The 17,244-nt window shown below is 42.8% G+C and overlaps 1 protein-coding gene across 2 annotated transcripts in view; it reads right to left on the reverse strand.

The window, feature by feature from the left end:
* The window catches only part of LOC133130687 (SLAM family member 9-like), a 49,823-nt gene that overhangs the window by 24,231 nt on the left and 8,348 nt on the right, over window positions 1-17,244 (reverse strand). For both annotated transcript variants that reach the window (XM_061245450.1, XM_061245451.1), the window contains exons 3-5: window positions 14,529-14,789; window positions 12,977-13,109; window positions 10,161-10,211 (exon numbers count right to left, since the gene is read on the reverse strand). In XM_061245450.1, coding sequence (XP_061101434.1) covers window positions 13,018-13,109; window positions 14,529-14,789 — 353 coding nt within the window. In that variant the 3' untranslated portion in view covers window positions 10,161-10,211; window positions 12,977-13,017. The remainder of the gene's footprint in view (window positions 1-10,160; window positions 10,212-12,976; window positions 13,110-14,528; window positions 14,790-17,244) is intronic.

Below are 17,244 nucleotides of genomic sequence, written 5' to 3' on the forward strand. Positions count from 1 at the left end.
TAGGGGCAATTGCCCTCTGAAGTTTACAGAAGCATCTTATTTGCTCAAGTTCAATCAAATGCCTCCAAACTCATTGGATGGTGCTCCATCCCACAGCAAGGCAATGATCCTCTGGTGCTCATGTTGACAAATGCCAATAACAGACTCCAAAGGCAAACAAATCAAGATTAGATTCCGAAAGCTTTCTTATACTTACTCCAAGGAAGCAATTGAATACATCTGACTCAGCTGAGAATCTAACTGTCCAATTACTTTTGGTCCCCTAAAATGGGGGGGGGGGGGGGGGGGGGCATCCAGTATGGATGTAAATACCCTCAAATTAAAGGTGACAGTATGCACTTGTACCTCATATTCATTGTTTCATTTCAAATTCAGTGTGCTGGAGTACAGAGCCAAAACAACAAAAAATGTGTCATTGTCCAAATACTTATGGACTGCACGATATGTCTTTAATCTGGGCCTGCTATAACCTGCAGCTGTGAGGAGCTCTTCAAACTAGGATTGATGCCAATTACTTGAGTAAACAAGGACTCTTTTGCTTTTTAAAAAAATAATTGTCTCAGTAACAAGTAAAAACATATAGCCAACCTGTTGCAGGACTGGCCAATAGACTGGTATTGCACCTATCAATGTTGATCACCATGTTACATTACATTACATTATTGGCATTTGGCAGACGGTCTGGATCGTACAGTTGACTAGACTAAGCAGCAGACAATCCTCCCCTGGAGCAATGCAGGGTTAAGGGCCTTGCTCAAGGGCCCAACGGCTGTGCAGATCTTATTGTGGCTACACCAGGATTAAAACCACCAACCTTGCATGTCCCAGTCATTTACCTTAACCACTACGCTGCAGGCCGCCTTGTTAACGTGTCAAATAAATGTTCCTTTTTCTCTGGTCTGATCAGCAGCTCTGAAGCCCACATTCTGAAATAACCAGCAATCAGGCCTGAGAAGGTAGCAATTAAGGGCCTCCTGTGCTCAATATGTGAGAACAGAACCAGGATTGTTCATATTCAACAGGCTTGGACAAGCTTCGAATAAACATTTTCTATATTTTAGGCACGTATCTCAGAAGACTAATTGTCCTGAGCATTATTTGCAAAGCCTGAGGCAAATTCTCACATGGTGCCTGGAGCGTTCTTTGCTGTTTTTGAGGTTTAATTTCTATTAGGCAAGTGTGCCCCCTTGTGGCGAATAACTCATGAACACGTGAACTGAAATTAGAAGTCGTAAGACTTTCCAATACATTCATATGACAGCATATGAATTTGCACTTGATGATGTATTAATCGATCATTAACGTTGCATCCACAGGTTGCATCATATTCAGGAACAACGACACCTGACTGGAATCAACACTCAAAGGCTATTATCTCTTAGGTTTAGTGTTACTGTAAAAGGTTTCGTGGGATTTTATTAAGCACTGTCACACTTAAAAGAGTTGTGGGGGGGCTCATCGCAGACTAAACACATGGCAACCATTTTGTACAGGAACGTTTAACAAACGTTACTATTCTTCCGTTGAGACGGAAAGGAAATCAGCAGATAGCTGGCTGGACTTTGATTAGATCCTCAGTGCAGCCAGCCTATTGTCGTGTTTTTATTTAAACGTAGTTTTAGTTAAAGCTGTATATTAGTTTAATTTATGAATGTTACGTATTCGTTATACTGTGGTAATCTCGTCTAGCTAACATTTAGCTACTAAAATTGGTAATTTCGGGGGCGACGACGTTACCTCAGAGTCTAATCTTAACTTTACTTTTACGATCTGTAAAATAAAATACGAACTGTATTAAAATGGATTCTGTTACAAATGATTATTGTGTATAGTTTCTCACGGTCAAGTAGCCACCTATAGTTTTACATTGAGTGGTCTGATCTAACCATAGATCTTACACTCATTCCAGCCAACGGTCGATGCCGAGCATAAGCACGCGCAACCAGTGACGTAGATTTCATTTGAATATCATCCGATAACTTGTTGTTGTTGGACAGACTATTAACCCACAGTTATGCTAGCATCAGCCAATGACGTGTGCTAGCTCGTCTACAGGATATTTAAACCTGCAGGTACCAGGTAGGTACAGCCTGCACACAACAGTAAATACATATTTTGTAGTTATTTCCTCAACACCCCCACCAGCAGAATTATTGTCCTGTTAATTTCCCCGGCCTGATGGCTGAAGCAGGGCTGAGCTTGGTCAGGTACTGAAGCTAAACAGGGCTGAGCTTGGTCAGGTACTGAAGCTAAACAGGGCTGGGCTTGGTCAGGTACTGAAGCTAAACAGGGCTTGGCTTGGTCAGGTACTGAAGCTAAACAGGGCTGTGCTTGGTTAGTGCTGAATCTAAACAGGGCAGATGAACAAAAACCAACAACTGAGGGAGAATGTCAACACCTAGCTATACCCTGTCCCTCAATGGGAACAATGGACCAAATGGACATTACCATAAATGAACAGGACAGAAGTCCTAGTGCAACTCTGAATGATTGTGTGGACCTCTGAAGGTTTCTGCAGAGCCACACAGCACCCCTGGCTCTGGCAAACGCCAAGGCTTGATGAGGAACTGAGCTCCAAGCAGACCAGAGTCGGGAGGGAAACAGATGTTCTCCAGAAGCTTGCACTTCCCCTTAATAAGCAGCAGTTTGGGGAATATGAGATCCCAGCAAAGGCACTAGACACAATTACCAGACTTAGCCCTTTGAGAGCCTGTTGCAAAATCAGAGTCAACACTTTTCCTTTTGTTTAAAAACGTATAAAAGATGTGGGAAATATATTTGCAAATTGCAGTTATGTTATTATTCTGTTTGTATTTCTATTTGGTCCATTTGGTACCCTCACTGAGCACTTTATTAGGAACATTTTTACTTTGTTACACCTACTTATTCATGTGATTGTCTAATCAGCCAATTGTGTGGCAGCAGTGCAATGCATACAATCATGTAGATACGGGTCAGGAGCTTCAGTTAATGTTCACATCAACCATCAGAATGGGGAAAAAATGTGATCTCAGTGACTTTGACCGTGGAATGATTGTTGGTGGCAGACAGGGTGATTTGAGTTTCTCAGAAACTGCTGATCTCTTAGGACTCTAAGTGGATAGGCTACAGGAGTAGGTCTAAAAGAATGAGTCTAATAAATACCTAATGAAGTGCTTGGTGAGTATTACACGTGACCTCTTTTTTAAATCTGTGGAAAATAACATTAATGAAGTTGTAAAGAAGTGCAAAGCAGGTTAATATTAGAACATTCATCAGTGTTGGAATTTGGGGAGATCAATTTTTAAAAAGTTTCATTTTTTCAATACTTTCATGCAAATGCAGCATTAAACGAAACTTGACAGTTCTCAGAATTTTCTCAAATAAAGTAGAGTATGTATAGAACTATATACAGAACCATGAAAATGCACCAATCTGCATCGAGGGCAGGGGTCAGCAGCCCTGGTCCTGGAGAGCGAGTAGCTCTGCTGGTTTCTGTTTCCACCTTAAAATCTGCACTAAATTCAGACCCCAGTAACCAGTTGAAGTGAGTGAACAGTGTAATCAACTGCACTAATGATGAAATGCAGAGAAACAAAGACCAGCAGAGACTCTTTGGCCTTGTCAGACTTATACGTCACATTTAGGGTGAGGTCTGCCATTCATTGCCCCTCAAAAAGATAACCCGAGTGAAGAAGCAACAGAGTTTGTTTATTCTCCCTGTGTGTGTGGGTCTCCTCTGGGTACTTTGTGTTGTGTCGGCATAGCTGCACTTTCCCCTATAACATTCCACGGAATGCTCAAGAGCTGCCATCAGTTATATTTAATAAAAATGTGATTTCTTTCTTTCCATGACCTTAAATCTGTCTCTGCCTTCTCATAGCTATGATAGCACCATTAAAAGGGTTTATCCAGACATGTGTTTAATGTTAATAACACATCACTCACTGTCACACCCATTGTGTGCGTAGCTCGTACAATGTACAATCAGCTGGCCCGCATTCTTAATCTCATCACCCATCAATTCCACTTCCACTGTGTTTGTGTGTCAGAGACGCAAATTCAACATCAGCACATTGCAATGTGTGCATGTGCATGCTGTACGTGAGGGTGCCTGAAAAGAGTGGCAGAGAGTGAGTGAGAGAGAGGAACATTAGCACAGCAACAGCGTGATCAAATCACTCATACTCACACGCTCTGCTCTCACACACACACGCTCTGCTCACTCACACACACGCTCTGCTCACACACACACACGCTCTGCTCACTCACACACACACTCTGCTCACTCACACACACACGCTCTGCTCACTCATACACACACTCTCTGCTCACATACACACACACTCTCTGCTCACTCACACACACACACTGCTCACTCACACACACACGCTCTGCTCACTCACACACACACGCTCTGCTCACACGGTCAACCACTCCATCCTCTTAGCCTCCCTGGCATCTACAGGGATCTGTGGCACAGCCATAGACTGGATAAAATCTCATCTCTCTGGCCGGTCTCCCAGGGCTCAGTCCTCAGACCCCTCCTCTTCTCCATCTACACAAGATCCCTTGGCCCCGTTATCTCTGCTCATGGCATCTCATATCATTGTTATGCCGATGACACCCAACTCTTTCTCTCCTTCCCCCCATCAGATACACAGGTCTCTACCCGTATCTCCGCCTGCCTGAGAGACATCCAGAGCTGGATGCGCAACCACCATCTAAAGCTCAACCCAGGTAAAATGGAGGTAATCTTCATCCCTGCTCTAACCTCTCCCTTCTCCGATTTTTCCATCTCACTAGGGGATACCACAATGACCTCATCCCCTAGTGCAAGAAACCTTGGAGTGGTGATGGACAACAGGCTGTCCTTCTCCGAGAACATTGCTACGGTGACCCGGGAATCTGACCCTTTCTCAACACCTACTCCACTCCCGCCTGTCCCGCCTGGACTATTGCAATTCTCTGCTGGCTGGCCTTCAAGCATCTGCCATCAGACCCCTACAACTGATCCAGAATGCTGCAGCCCGTCTGGTATTCAATGTTCCCAGACATTCATGTCACCCCCCTGCTCAGCAACCTCCACTGGCAGACTGTTATGGCTTGCATCAAATTAAAAACTTTGGTGGTCGTGTACCAGGCAGTTAAGGGATCAGCCTCTGTATATATTCAATCACTTATCAAGACCTATACACCAGCAAGACCAGGTTTCTATTAGCTATTGTATTGTTGTACTCGGGGTATTGTAGCTGGCAACTGTGGTATGCAAGTTTGGAAGTTGATGTATGTATCAAGGGTTCCAATTGGTCCTCTTCGCACTTGTACTTGTGTTTGATTTGCACTTCGTTTTACGTCGCTCTGGATAAGAGCGTCTGCTAAATGCCATGTAATGTAATTGTAATGTAATGTAATTGTAATGTAATCAATCAGCTTTTAGCAGGGAGGTTAAATAGAAGAGATAAATCCATCTTTTACAAAATGAAACACGATGGCCTGTGGCCTCTGCATTGTGTTTTAAATCGCCCTTAAAATCAGACCGTTAATCTGCTCCGGCTCCGCATGAGCAGAAACAGGCGATGCGTCACACGCAGTGCGTGTTCAAAATCTCGATTCAGTCACGGTGGGCTGAGAATGTGTGTCTGGTAGTACCATCAATGCCCACAAGGTGGCGGAAGGTGACCAAACATCGGGAATTGGGCCATGGCCTGATCAGAAACGGCGGTTTCCACCAGACTACTCTGTTTTTAGCGAAATCAGTGTGATGAAGAGCTGTGTGTGATTAGAGATGACTGCTGCTGTGCTTCAGTTTTTACACTTAAATCTGGGCTCATCTGCTGCTGCAGACAGAATACAGACACACAGTAAGTGACGGGTGTTTGTATTCTTTAGTGGATGAGACATTTACCAGATTTGTGTTTGAGTTTAAGGCCATTTATCTTTGGACATGTTGATACCTTTCAACCCGTTTTCCTTTTAGAAATGAGTAAATGTCAGTTGTGACCATTGCCATTACTGTAATGCTCATTTGGCATCTTATAATCATGTGATCGGTAAATATGAGCGGATTTAGAAAATAGTGCATTTGATAAGCATTTTCGGTCAATAAACAGACATTGATTGAATGAAAATGGGTTATGGCGATTAGATTTTTCACAGTTTCTTGGGTGGGTTTTTGTTTTAAAAGACAAGAATAAGTGAAGTAACAGTCTTGCTCTGTGATGTGTGAACAGACAGCGTCAGCGACAGGCGCCGACTGAAACAGCGTCCTTCGGGTACAGGGGGGAAAGCTGGGGCGCACTTCCTGATAACGGTGTCTCTTAGAGTTTTACAAAGACTCTCTAAGGCAGGGGTCGGCAACCCTGGTCCTGGAGAGCCGCAGGGTGTGCTGGTTTTTGTTTTCGCCTTAATACCAGCAACTGATTCATACCCAAGAAACCAGGTGAGGCGAGTTAACTGTGTAATCCACTGCTTTAATCGATCAATTAAGTGCTGAGTAACGACAAAAGCCAGCACACCCTGCGGCTCTCCAGGACCAGGGTTGCCGACCCCTGCTCTAAGGTATACCTTACTAAAGCTGTTTACTTTTCTCTGTGTGTTCCCTAAACTATCACTTAGGCGGTTGCTTAAGGGATAGCTTCTACGTGCGACTTCACTTGGCCCATCAACAACTTTAAGATTGTGATGAGAGAGAGTAGTGTTCTTTATGAATAGAGAGAGAGTAGTGTTCTTTATGAATAGAGAGAGTAGTGTTCTTTATGAATAGAGAGAGAGCAGTGTTCTTTAAGAATAGAACACTGCAGAAATACTTAAAAATATTGCATTCATCACGACTGGTGGGAACTTATTAATAGAATTAAAAGCTTACAAACTAAATTATCTAATTATAGTATAATATCATTTATATAGGAACATTATTTTCCAGTTTTATTACCACGGTGTCCAACAAAATAAAGAAAGAACTATGGATAAACATCGCTCTAGCACACAGAGAGAGTGGGAAATTGTCAGTTCATGAATATAATTTAAAAGGCAATTAGGCAACATGTTCAATAAAGTGCAACATGCATCCTTCGTAATTTACAGTCCCATTAATGTGGTATTTTAGTAATATTATTAGCCAAATACAACTGTAGAATTATTAGTGTAAATATTGCTGAACAGATTGAAATGTAACTGAGAGCAACAGCTGATTTCAGAGGCTTGCGGTCATAACAGTGGTGGCCACTAGTAGCAACATCGATAAGGTATAGAGAAGAGTGGTCCAGACTAACCATATGAAAGTAGCACGTACAGAAGGTATACTTAGCTAAGAACGTTCCGGGAAACACGCTGAAGGCAGAGCTCAAGGCATATCTTACGAACAACATAGCGTTAAGAAGGCTTCGGGAAACGCAGCCGACTATAACTATTCTATAACTATAACCTTGAAATAAGTGACGTCAACCCCCTGCTGCTCAGTGTTAATTCTGTGCTTGTTTAGAGTTAGGCGTTTAGAGTTTGAACCAGAGCATCAGGGACAAGAATAAACATGACTGCACACAAAAGCTGAGCCATGTGATGCTCGTCTACTACTACTGATAAAAGTTAAAGAAATTCACCGACATATAAAGTAGGATGGTGCAGAGAGTAGATATCCATGTGAAATTAATCCATGAGATTTCTGAAGTAGCCAATAGAAGTAATGTTCTGCACATTGTCTGATGCTGATCGCATGGTGAAAATCTTTGTGACAGTCCTCTGTGAAAAGCGTGATACAAACAGAATGGAATGGGAATGAGTAAAGGGCCATTTGTCTGCCCTGTTTGTGACTGAGTCTTGAGAAAACTAAAATACAGAGCTGTCTACACTGACATGTACACCACACACACACGCCATTCAGAAGAGGCCAGATCACAGCCAACCAATCACCTTCCAGAGCAGCCCAGGGTAAACAGCCTGAGTGACAGGTCAGGCAGGTCATGTGACTGCAGCACGGAACTGAACACAGACACCAGAACCACAGAAACCAGAACCACAGAAACCCACCCAAAACACACCCAATCCCTTAAACAACTCAAACCAATAGTCAATACCAACAGGAGAATACACTGTTTGACATTGGCTGGGAAATTTGACACATTTCACTTGGGACCCCACCCACATAATCAGCTGTGCTGCTCATCCCACAAATGCATGATCCTTACAAACATCATTGTAAAGGGAAATGAACAGGCTTTCCAATGATAAAAGATACAATGCTAATAATACAGTGACAACAGAGATATGATCGACAAAACTGAAAAAAACATGCTTATTTACAAGTGATCCCAGACAAAAATATTGTATAAGGACATCTACCAAAGATAAATAAGAAAGCTCCAATTCTACAGAATGATTTCCTGTTTGTTTCCTGTTCAGAACTGCCTGTCATCTGTAACAGGAAGTGGAGCAGAGACCTTGGCTGTGTCTGAAACAGCCTCTTAACTCCTGTGTCCTCAAAATACACACTCCCCACTAAACACACTGCCAAATAAACACACTGCCCACTATACACACTGTCCACTAAAGACACTGCTTACTAAATACACTGCCTACTAAACACACTGCCCACTAAACATACTGCCCACTAAACACACTGCCTGCTAAACACATAGGCCACTAAACACACTGCCCACTAAACACACTGCCCGCTAAACACACTGCCCTCTAAACACACTGCCCGCTAAACGTACTGCCTACTAAACACACTGCCCACTAAACATACTGCCCACTAAACACACTGCCTGCTAAACACACTGCCGTCTAAACACACTGCCCGCTAAACTTACTGCCTAATAAATACACTGCCCATTAAACACACTGCCCACTAAACACACTGCCCACTAAGTTTCTCGGAGAGTACTTAAAATCTCCAGATGATATACAGCACACATCTCCAGGGTTTCTCTGAGTGCATGTGAGCGCACACTTTTCAGAAAGTAAAGCACTTTTAGGAGGTGCCCCAGAGAGGAAGAGCCTTTCTTTTTTCATTTTTTTTAAGGGCGTAGGTCTTTTGAAACTGGCTTTCTTAAATCAAATCTTGAACACAGAAAATGGGAAAACAATGTGTTGAAAGCCAGGTTTTATAAAAGGTGTTTAAAGCCGGGCTTTACAAAAGGAGTTTAAAGCCAGGCTTTATAAAAGGAGTTTAAAGCCGGGCTTTATAAACGTGGTTCAGATGGACTCATCTTTCCACAAAGATTGTGTCCTTTTTTCATAACAGCTGTTTGACTCAAACTCCCATACATACATAAAAAACACACATAATACACAGATGGGCATAAAACCCAGTGATAAAACAGACACATAGTACATAATACACATACATGATACCCATTCAGAAATATTTTTTTATTTGAACATGAGTCAGTTGTAAATGCAACAATTCAGTGTCATATGTGGAATAGGAGCCCATAATCACTGAAAATAATTCACAGACACAACAGAAATGTTTCAATTTGTTCCTTAAAATACGTAATACAATTCAGTAGCATTAAGGAATCCCCACTCTGAATGTTAAACACCTGAGAGACAGATAAGAGACAGAGACATGACACTGAATTACACAATAAACTGAACAAACGGATACAAAACTGAATTAAACTATAAACTGAACCGCACCGATATGACACTGAAGTAAATTAAACTGAACAAGTGATATGACTGAATTAAACCATAAAAAGGCAGTTAACGTCAGTAAGGTTGAATTAAAATGGCAATGAAACAGCAGGATTTCACATCAATGTTGACAGAGAGACACTGCGCTGGAGTACACAGCTTCAGAAGGTGTGGACACAGATACACTGAGCTGGAGTGCACAGCTTCAGAAGGTGTGGACACAGAGAGACACTGAGCTGGACTACACACAGCTTCAGAAGGTGTGGACACACAGAGACACTGCGCTGGAGTACACAGCTTCAGAAGGTAAAGAGCACATGGAATAAACAGAGTTCTATCAGCAACAGTTTAAGAAGTTCAGAAAAATGAAATTCCATGACAGTGAAATTGTCTTTTATCGTGTGACGGTTATCTGAGATTGAAGGGTCTCACTGGCAGATAGAGAGGGTGCAGCGGACACAGGGGGGGAACAGACAGAGGGGGCAGGCAGCAGACACGGGGGCCCCCCAGGACAGAGTTAGACCCATGAGGTGGAGGATGACAGGATGACAGGAGAACAGAAACCTGCTGGGCCCTCTGCAGCTCTGACTCATCTGCAGAACAGAAACAGGAAACAGCCCATCAGGACTCTCTGTGACCTAGTGTGAAAACACTCTTACGGACTTATACAATGTAAGAGTAGCTGAACTGAATGTAAATAAATACACAGCCGAGACATTTTCAACACTGGAAACAATTATCATTTACTGATCTTGTGAGATTGTCCAGGTGTGTTGTTCTGAACTTTTGTGGCAGGACTGTTCCAGACCAAGAGCAAAGTATCTGAAGAGCTCAGCAAACAAAGCTACTGTAAGGCGTGGGGTTTAGTGGCCAAGGGTTTGCTTAAAGTTCTGTGACTTGATTCAACTATAACTATAAATTCAAACTAATAACTCTAATTTGAACAACATAGAACAACAAGACAGTCGCTAGTGAGCAGGGTCTCAGCTAGATGCTCCACGCTCAGTCTTCCCTTCTTCTACCAACTGCCCCCACTTTCACCTCAAGGCCAAATCTTAATAGCCTAAGGAAATATACTCAACATTAGCATTATCAAAATAAGCTCTTCACAAACATGAGGAGATGTTTCATGAAAATTAAAACTAAAATAGCATCTCACACTACTCAAAGATAACGGGAGAAACTGTAAAGGTATGAGCGAGGTAACAAAAAGCTTTTTATTTCCAAATCCCACCCTTACAGAATGATGTCACACACAGAGCCCCTCCCCATACTCCATAGACCAATCAGATACTCAGCTTTGTGTTCCGCACCCTTAGTATTGAAATTCCCCCAAACGTGAACCCAAAACACCCATCGAATGTAATGCATCTTCTCATTCAGGGTGTGACCAAGAACAATACTGTGGGGTGGGTTAGTGTTAATACTGTGGTTAATGTGGTGTGGTATGTGGTGGGTTAGTGTTAATACTGTGGTTAATGTGGTGTGGTATGTGGTGGGTTAGTGTTAATAGTGTGGTTAATGTGGTGGGGTATGTGGTGGGTTAGTGTTAATAGTGTGGTTAATGTGGTGTGGTATGTGGTGGGTTAGTTAATACTGTGGTTAATGTGGTGTGGTATGTGGTGGGTTAGTGTTAATACTGTGGTTAATGTGGTGTGGTATGTGGTGGGTTAGTGTTAATACTGTGGTTAATGTGGTGGGGTATGTGGTGGGTTAGTGTTAATAGTGTGGTTAATGTGGTGGGGTATGTGGTGGGTTAGTGTTAATACTGTGGTTAATGTGGTGTGGTATGTGGTGGGTTAGTGTTAATACTGTGGTTAATGTGGTGTGGTATGTGGTGGGTTAGTGTTAATACTGTGGTTAATGTGGTGGGGTATGTGGTGGGTTAGTGTTAATAGTGTGGTTAATGTGGTGGGGTATGTGGTGGGTTAGTGTTAATAGTGTGGTTAATGTGGTGTGGTATGTGGTGGGTTAGTTAATACTGTGGTTAATGTGGTGTGGTATGTGGTGGGTTAGTGTTAATACTGTGGTTAATGTGGTGTGGTATGTGGTGGGTTAGTGTTAATACTGTGGTTAATGTGGTGTGGTATGTGGTGGGTTAGTGTTAATACTGTGGTTAATGTGGTGTGGTGTGTGGTTGGTTAGTGTTAATACTGTGGTTAATGTGGTGTGGTATGTGGTGGGTTAGTTAATACTGTGGTTAATGTGGTGTGGTATGTGGTGGGTTAGTGTTAATACTGTGGTTAATGTGGTGTGGTGTGTGGTGGGTTAGTGTTAATACTGTGGTTAATGTGGTGTGGTATGTGGTGGGTTAGTGTTAATACTGTGGTTAATGTGGTGTGGTATGTGGTGGGTTAGTGTTAATACTGTGGTTAATGTGGTGTGGTATGTGGTGGGTTAGTGTTAATACTGTGGTTAATGTGGTGGGGTATGTGGTGGGTTAGTTAATACTGTGGTTAATGTGGTGGGTTAGTGTTAATACTGTGGTTAATGTGGTGGGGTATGTGGTGGGTTAGTGTTAATACTGTGGTTAATGTGGTGGGGTATGTGGTGGGTTAGTGTTAATACTGTGGTTAATGTGGTGTGGTATGTGGTGGGTTAGTGTTAATACTGCGGTTAATGTTGTGTGGTATGTCGTGGGTTAGTGTTAATACTGTGGTTAATGTGGTGTGGTGTGTGGTGGGTTAGTGTTAATACTGTGGTTAATGTGGTGTGGTATGTGGTGGGTTAGTGTTAATACTGTGGTTAATGTGGTGTGGTATGTGGTGGGTTAGTGTTAATACTGTGGTTAATGTGGTGTGGTATGTGGTGGGTTAGTGTTAATACTGTGGTTAATGTGGTGGGGTATGTGGTGGGTTAGTTAATACTGTGGTTAATGTGGTGGGTTAGTGTTAATACTGTGGTTAATGTGGTGGGGTATGTGGTGGGTTAGTGTTAATACTGTGGTTAATGTGGTGGGGTATGTGGTGGGTTAGTGTTAATACTGTGGTTAATGTGGTGTGGTATGTGGTGGGTTAGTGTTAATACTGCGGTTAATGTTGTGTGGTATGTCGTGGGTTAGTGTTAATACTGTGGTTAATGTGGTGGGGTATGTGGTGGGTTAGTGTTAATACTGTGGTTAATGTGGTGTGGTATGTCGTGGGTTAGTGTTAATACTGTGGTTAATGTGGTGGGGTATGTGGTGGGTTAGTGTTAATACTGTGGTTAATGTGGTGTGGTATGTGGTGGGTTAGTGTTAATACTGTGGTTAATGTGGTGTGGTATGTGGTGGGTTAGTGTTAATACTGTGATTAATGTGGTGTAGTGTGTGATATGTGACAGCAGGTTATAGTGGAATAGGTGGCGCTCTCAGACCCACCTACCCTTCCAGGGGTCAAAGTTCATTCTCCCCCACCAGGTTTAGACCAGAAGGCTGTTCAGCATCACAACAAGCCCAAGAGCCAGGCTCCACACTCTACAGCCCTCCGTCTGCCAGCTGCCTGCAGCTCCATCTGAGGACAGGTGAGCACAGGTAAGGACAGGTACGAACAGGTAAGGACAGGTGAGTACAGGTAAACACAGGTGAGTACAGGTAAGGACAGGTGAGTACAGGTGAGGACAGGTAAGGACAGGTGAGCACAGGTGAGTACAAGTGAGGACAGGTGTTATCATGGCATTTTAATGTTTAATGGGGGGGCGGGGTTGATCCAAAGCCAAACAGGAGTGGGAGGTGGGTGTTAGCTTCCAACATTATTTCCAAAATGCATGTGTCAACAAATGCATTGATGTTAGTTGTATTATGTTTAACAAATTTGTTTATCATTTCAATGGTAACATTTAATATAATTTATACAAAATTTTTCCTAATATCACTAATCAGTTTTGGGAAGCAACCATGTCTCTTCTCAAGGTATTATTTAACCACTTTTGAGAATAGGGCATTTGGATCCACCCCTACTGAATAACCCGATCCGAACCCCGACATTCAGAGAACACGTGGAGGTCAGAGGTCAATTCCATTGAACAAGGACAATGATGGAAAGTCATGTGAGGTAACAGTGCAACAGCATACATGTTTTACATATTGTGTAATAAAATCACCAACAACAAAAATCACTGATTCTGACTTTTCAGTCTTATAACTGAAAACTTATGCAATGTGTAAAGATGTGAGCAGGTGTGAGTGAGGTGTGTAGGTGTGTACAGGTGTGAGGTGTGTAGGTGTGTGCAGGTGTGAGTGAGGTGTGTAGGTGTGTACAGGTGTGAGTGAGGTGTGTACAGGTGTGTAGGTGTGTACAGGTGTGAGTGAGGTGTGTAGGTGTGTGCAGGTGTGAGTGAGGTGTGTAGGTGTGTACAGGTGTGAGTGAGGTGTGTACAGGTGTGTAGGTGTGTACAGGTGTGAGTGAGGTGTGTAGGTGTGTACAGGTGTGAGTAAGGTGTGTAGGTGTGTACAGGTGTTAGTGAGGTGTGTAGGTGTGTACAGGTGTGAGTGAGGTGTGTACAGGTGTGAGTGAGGTGTGTAGGTGTGTACAGGTGTGTGTGAGGTGTGTAGGTGTGTACAGGTGTGAGTGAGGTGTGTAGGTGTGTACAGGTGTGAGTGAGGTGTGTAGGTGTGTGCAGGTGTGAGTGAGGTGTGTAGGTGTGTACATGTGTGAGTGAGGTGTGTATGTGTGTACAGGTGTGTGTGAGGTGTGTAGGTGTGTACAGGTGTGAGTGAGGTGTGTACAGGTGTGAGTGAGGTGCAGTAAGCTCACCTGTGCAGTGGTCTCCTACAGTCAGTGGGTCTGATGTCTCAGGTCTGATCTATGAGGTGTGTACAGGTGTGAGGTGTGTAGGTGTGTACAGGTGTGAGTGAGGTGTGTACAGGTGTGTACAGGTGTGAGTGAGGTGTGTAGGTGTGTACAGGTGTGAGTGAGGTGCAGTCAGCTCACCTGTGCAGTGGTCTCCCACAGTCAGTGGGGCTGATCTCTCAGTACTGACAGAGTTATTTGCCTCACAGGTGTAGGTGCCACCCTCCACAGGTACAGGTAGTTTCAGATACGGAGCATCGAGAGGATCAGAGCTGCTGTATGGCTCCTCCTCTCCCTCTCTATACAAGGTCAGGTTCACGTCTGTCCCTCTCTCCACAGTGCACTTTAATTTGCAGCGATATTTATTACTAATGACACTGATGTGGGGTTTTGACACAGGGACTGCACAAAGAGAACAGAATGAAATAGTGAATACAGCACAGTAATGAAAAACATCATTAATGGGGTATAATGTTCCTTGAGTCAAATATAAATTTGAATGATACAGCTCTCTGCAGAAAGAGTGTGCCTTGTGACCTGTATGACCCAAATGCCTCATGTGATTCATCTGGACCAATCACAGGCAAGTGGAGAATACTCTCATGGAGAAGTTACTTGAATGTAGACAGAAAGAACATTTCGGATCCCTCGGGTAATGGGGGAAATTAAAGACTTTTAAAACGCGTCTGAATCATTATTATTCATACTTAAATATCTGCAGTGATAAGAATGTGATCGCGTTGCTCTGTAACTCACCATCTCCGTCTAGGCACAGCGGTCAAAGTATTTCCGAGTTCATACGTGAAAGAGAGATGATAATATATTAAACCTGTTTACACTCGCCCCCTAGTGGGGCAGGCGCCCACGTCAGTGATTTGGAAAGTTGTCGAGTTTTTTTATTTTAAAAAAACCTTTTTGGTAGAATGTGATGCCGCAGTGGCGTTTGAAGCAGAAGTTTGCTGTTGGCGCAGGCGCAGTCTGACGCCGGCAGCGCACTCAGCCCCCCGCCCCTCAGAACAAACACGAATCTCTGCTGCTTTCAGCCAAGAGAACTACCGCTTACCAAAACAGGGACCGCAAAACTTTCACTACAACAAAGACGTATCTTCCTTTTACACGAAGGAAAAATTGTATTCTCAAATGTATTACCTCTCATTAATACATCCGTGCTATATTCGATTTAAAATGTATATTTCCCAATTGATAGTCTGGTTGGTAAACTGATAAGGTATTTTTGTTTAACTTCGTATGAGTAAAGCAACAAACCATGAAAGTAACCTTATATCGAAGTAACACTACTTCTGTTATTTTATTAATATGAAATATTTAGAGGATAGCACGTATACTACATTAATTTGGCATCCAGTTAGCGAGAAATCACCAACAGTAACACCGCTGCTATGCTACAGAGAGGTGCCAGAAACGATTTGCGGTCCTGTGCTTTCACGATCTGCGAAATCGTACATGCTAATACCACGCGGATGATACTCTCCTGCCAGCACCGCGGGGCTCTCTCCCTAGTCTTTTTCTCTTGTTTGTCTCATACACCACCCTGTTCTATCCCTATAAAGAGCTGAGAAACAGACACGAGTTGCTATTCCAGCTCTGCTACCTGATGCGCGCAACGTATATATTTCCAATACAGTTAATCGTATTAGGAGAAATATCTGGATTTGTGACCTTTTATTACTTTTTTTATAGAGAATGGCTTGAAAACTATAATTATTATTCTCAGTTACGGAAAAACATTTTTTTCATCAGGAATTGGGACAGCAGCCAGGACAGCGAGACCTCAGCGATCCGGAGCGTCTGCTATAAGATGGGACAGCCTCAATTCTGAATTTCTAAGCTCCATCTTCATAAAGAGACGACGGCAATAATGATTAAGATGAACATTGAATGTACTGGAAATCAGGAGCTACACTGGCCTGCGTTAACCTTTTTCTTCACACCGTGTCTTTATTTGTTCATTTTTGTGTCGCTGTTTTAGTGCGTCTTTGTTATCTCTCCAAAGGTACCAAACCGTTTTCCCGGTCGTACAAGACCTGCCATTAGCTAAAAAGCCGTTTTACGCTTTGTACGGCTTGCCAAGTCACGTGATATAATTGTACGTGTCTTTATTTATTTTATACCTTTCATTTATATGGTTATATTTATTTATTTTTTAATTGCAACTCGCTTTTCAAACACTGAGTCATTATGAAGAAAAGCATTTTCTTGTAAAAGCATTGTAAAGGCTAAAATGAGCGGATAACAGGTGACCTAGCGTTTCAAGGTCGCAAACGAACCACAAGCAAGTAGTACCGTATCTTTACCTTCTTGCAAAATAACTGTGTTCTGCAAAATACGGAACATTTTAATTACTCGGCAAACTTTACAGTCTGGGCGCAGTTAGAAATTCATCGTGCTGCTTTCTGGGGTGACTGTGTCTTTCTATTTATGAATATACGTCCCCTTTCCAGTTTGCAGGCTAATCAACGAATGCAGGACTTTTATCCACTGAAAAGTATTATTCACTTGGTAGAAAATTACACCATTTACAAGCTAACGAGGTAACCAAACAGACCAGGTTTAATTGGGCCGGTTATGCACAACCAGCTAATGCTGCACTTTGCTTTGTTGTTAGTGCGCGTGATGATTTGTGTATTATTCACTCTCACACTCTACAGTCAACCCTATATAACTAACATTAGCAAACCAGCAACATCGTTAGTTTTCGATAAATTCGGTAATCTGGAAGGTTCAACATCTTATTTTCGATATAATATATTTGTGGGGGGTGGGGGGTAGTTGGTAAACAAAGGAGGTAAATGATCTAGCTGCACGACTTTAGAGAATCGTCGTGTTAATGTGTGAG

The sequence above is a fragment of the Conger conger genome, chromosome 6, assembly GCF_963514075.1.
Source record: "Conger conger chromosome 6, fConCon1.1, whole genome shotgun sequence".
Lineage (NCBI taxonomy): Eukaryota > Metazoa > Chordata > Actinopteri > Anguilliformes > Congridae > Conger > Conger conger.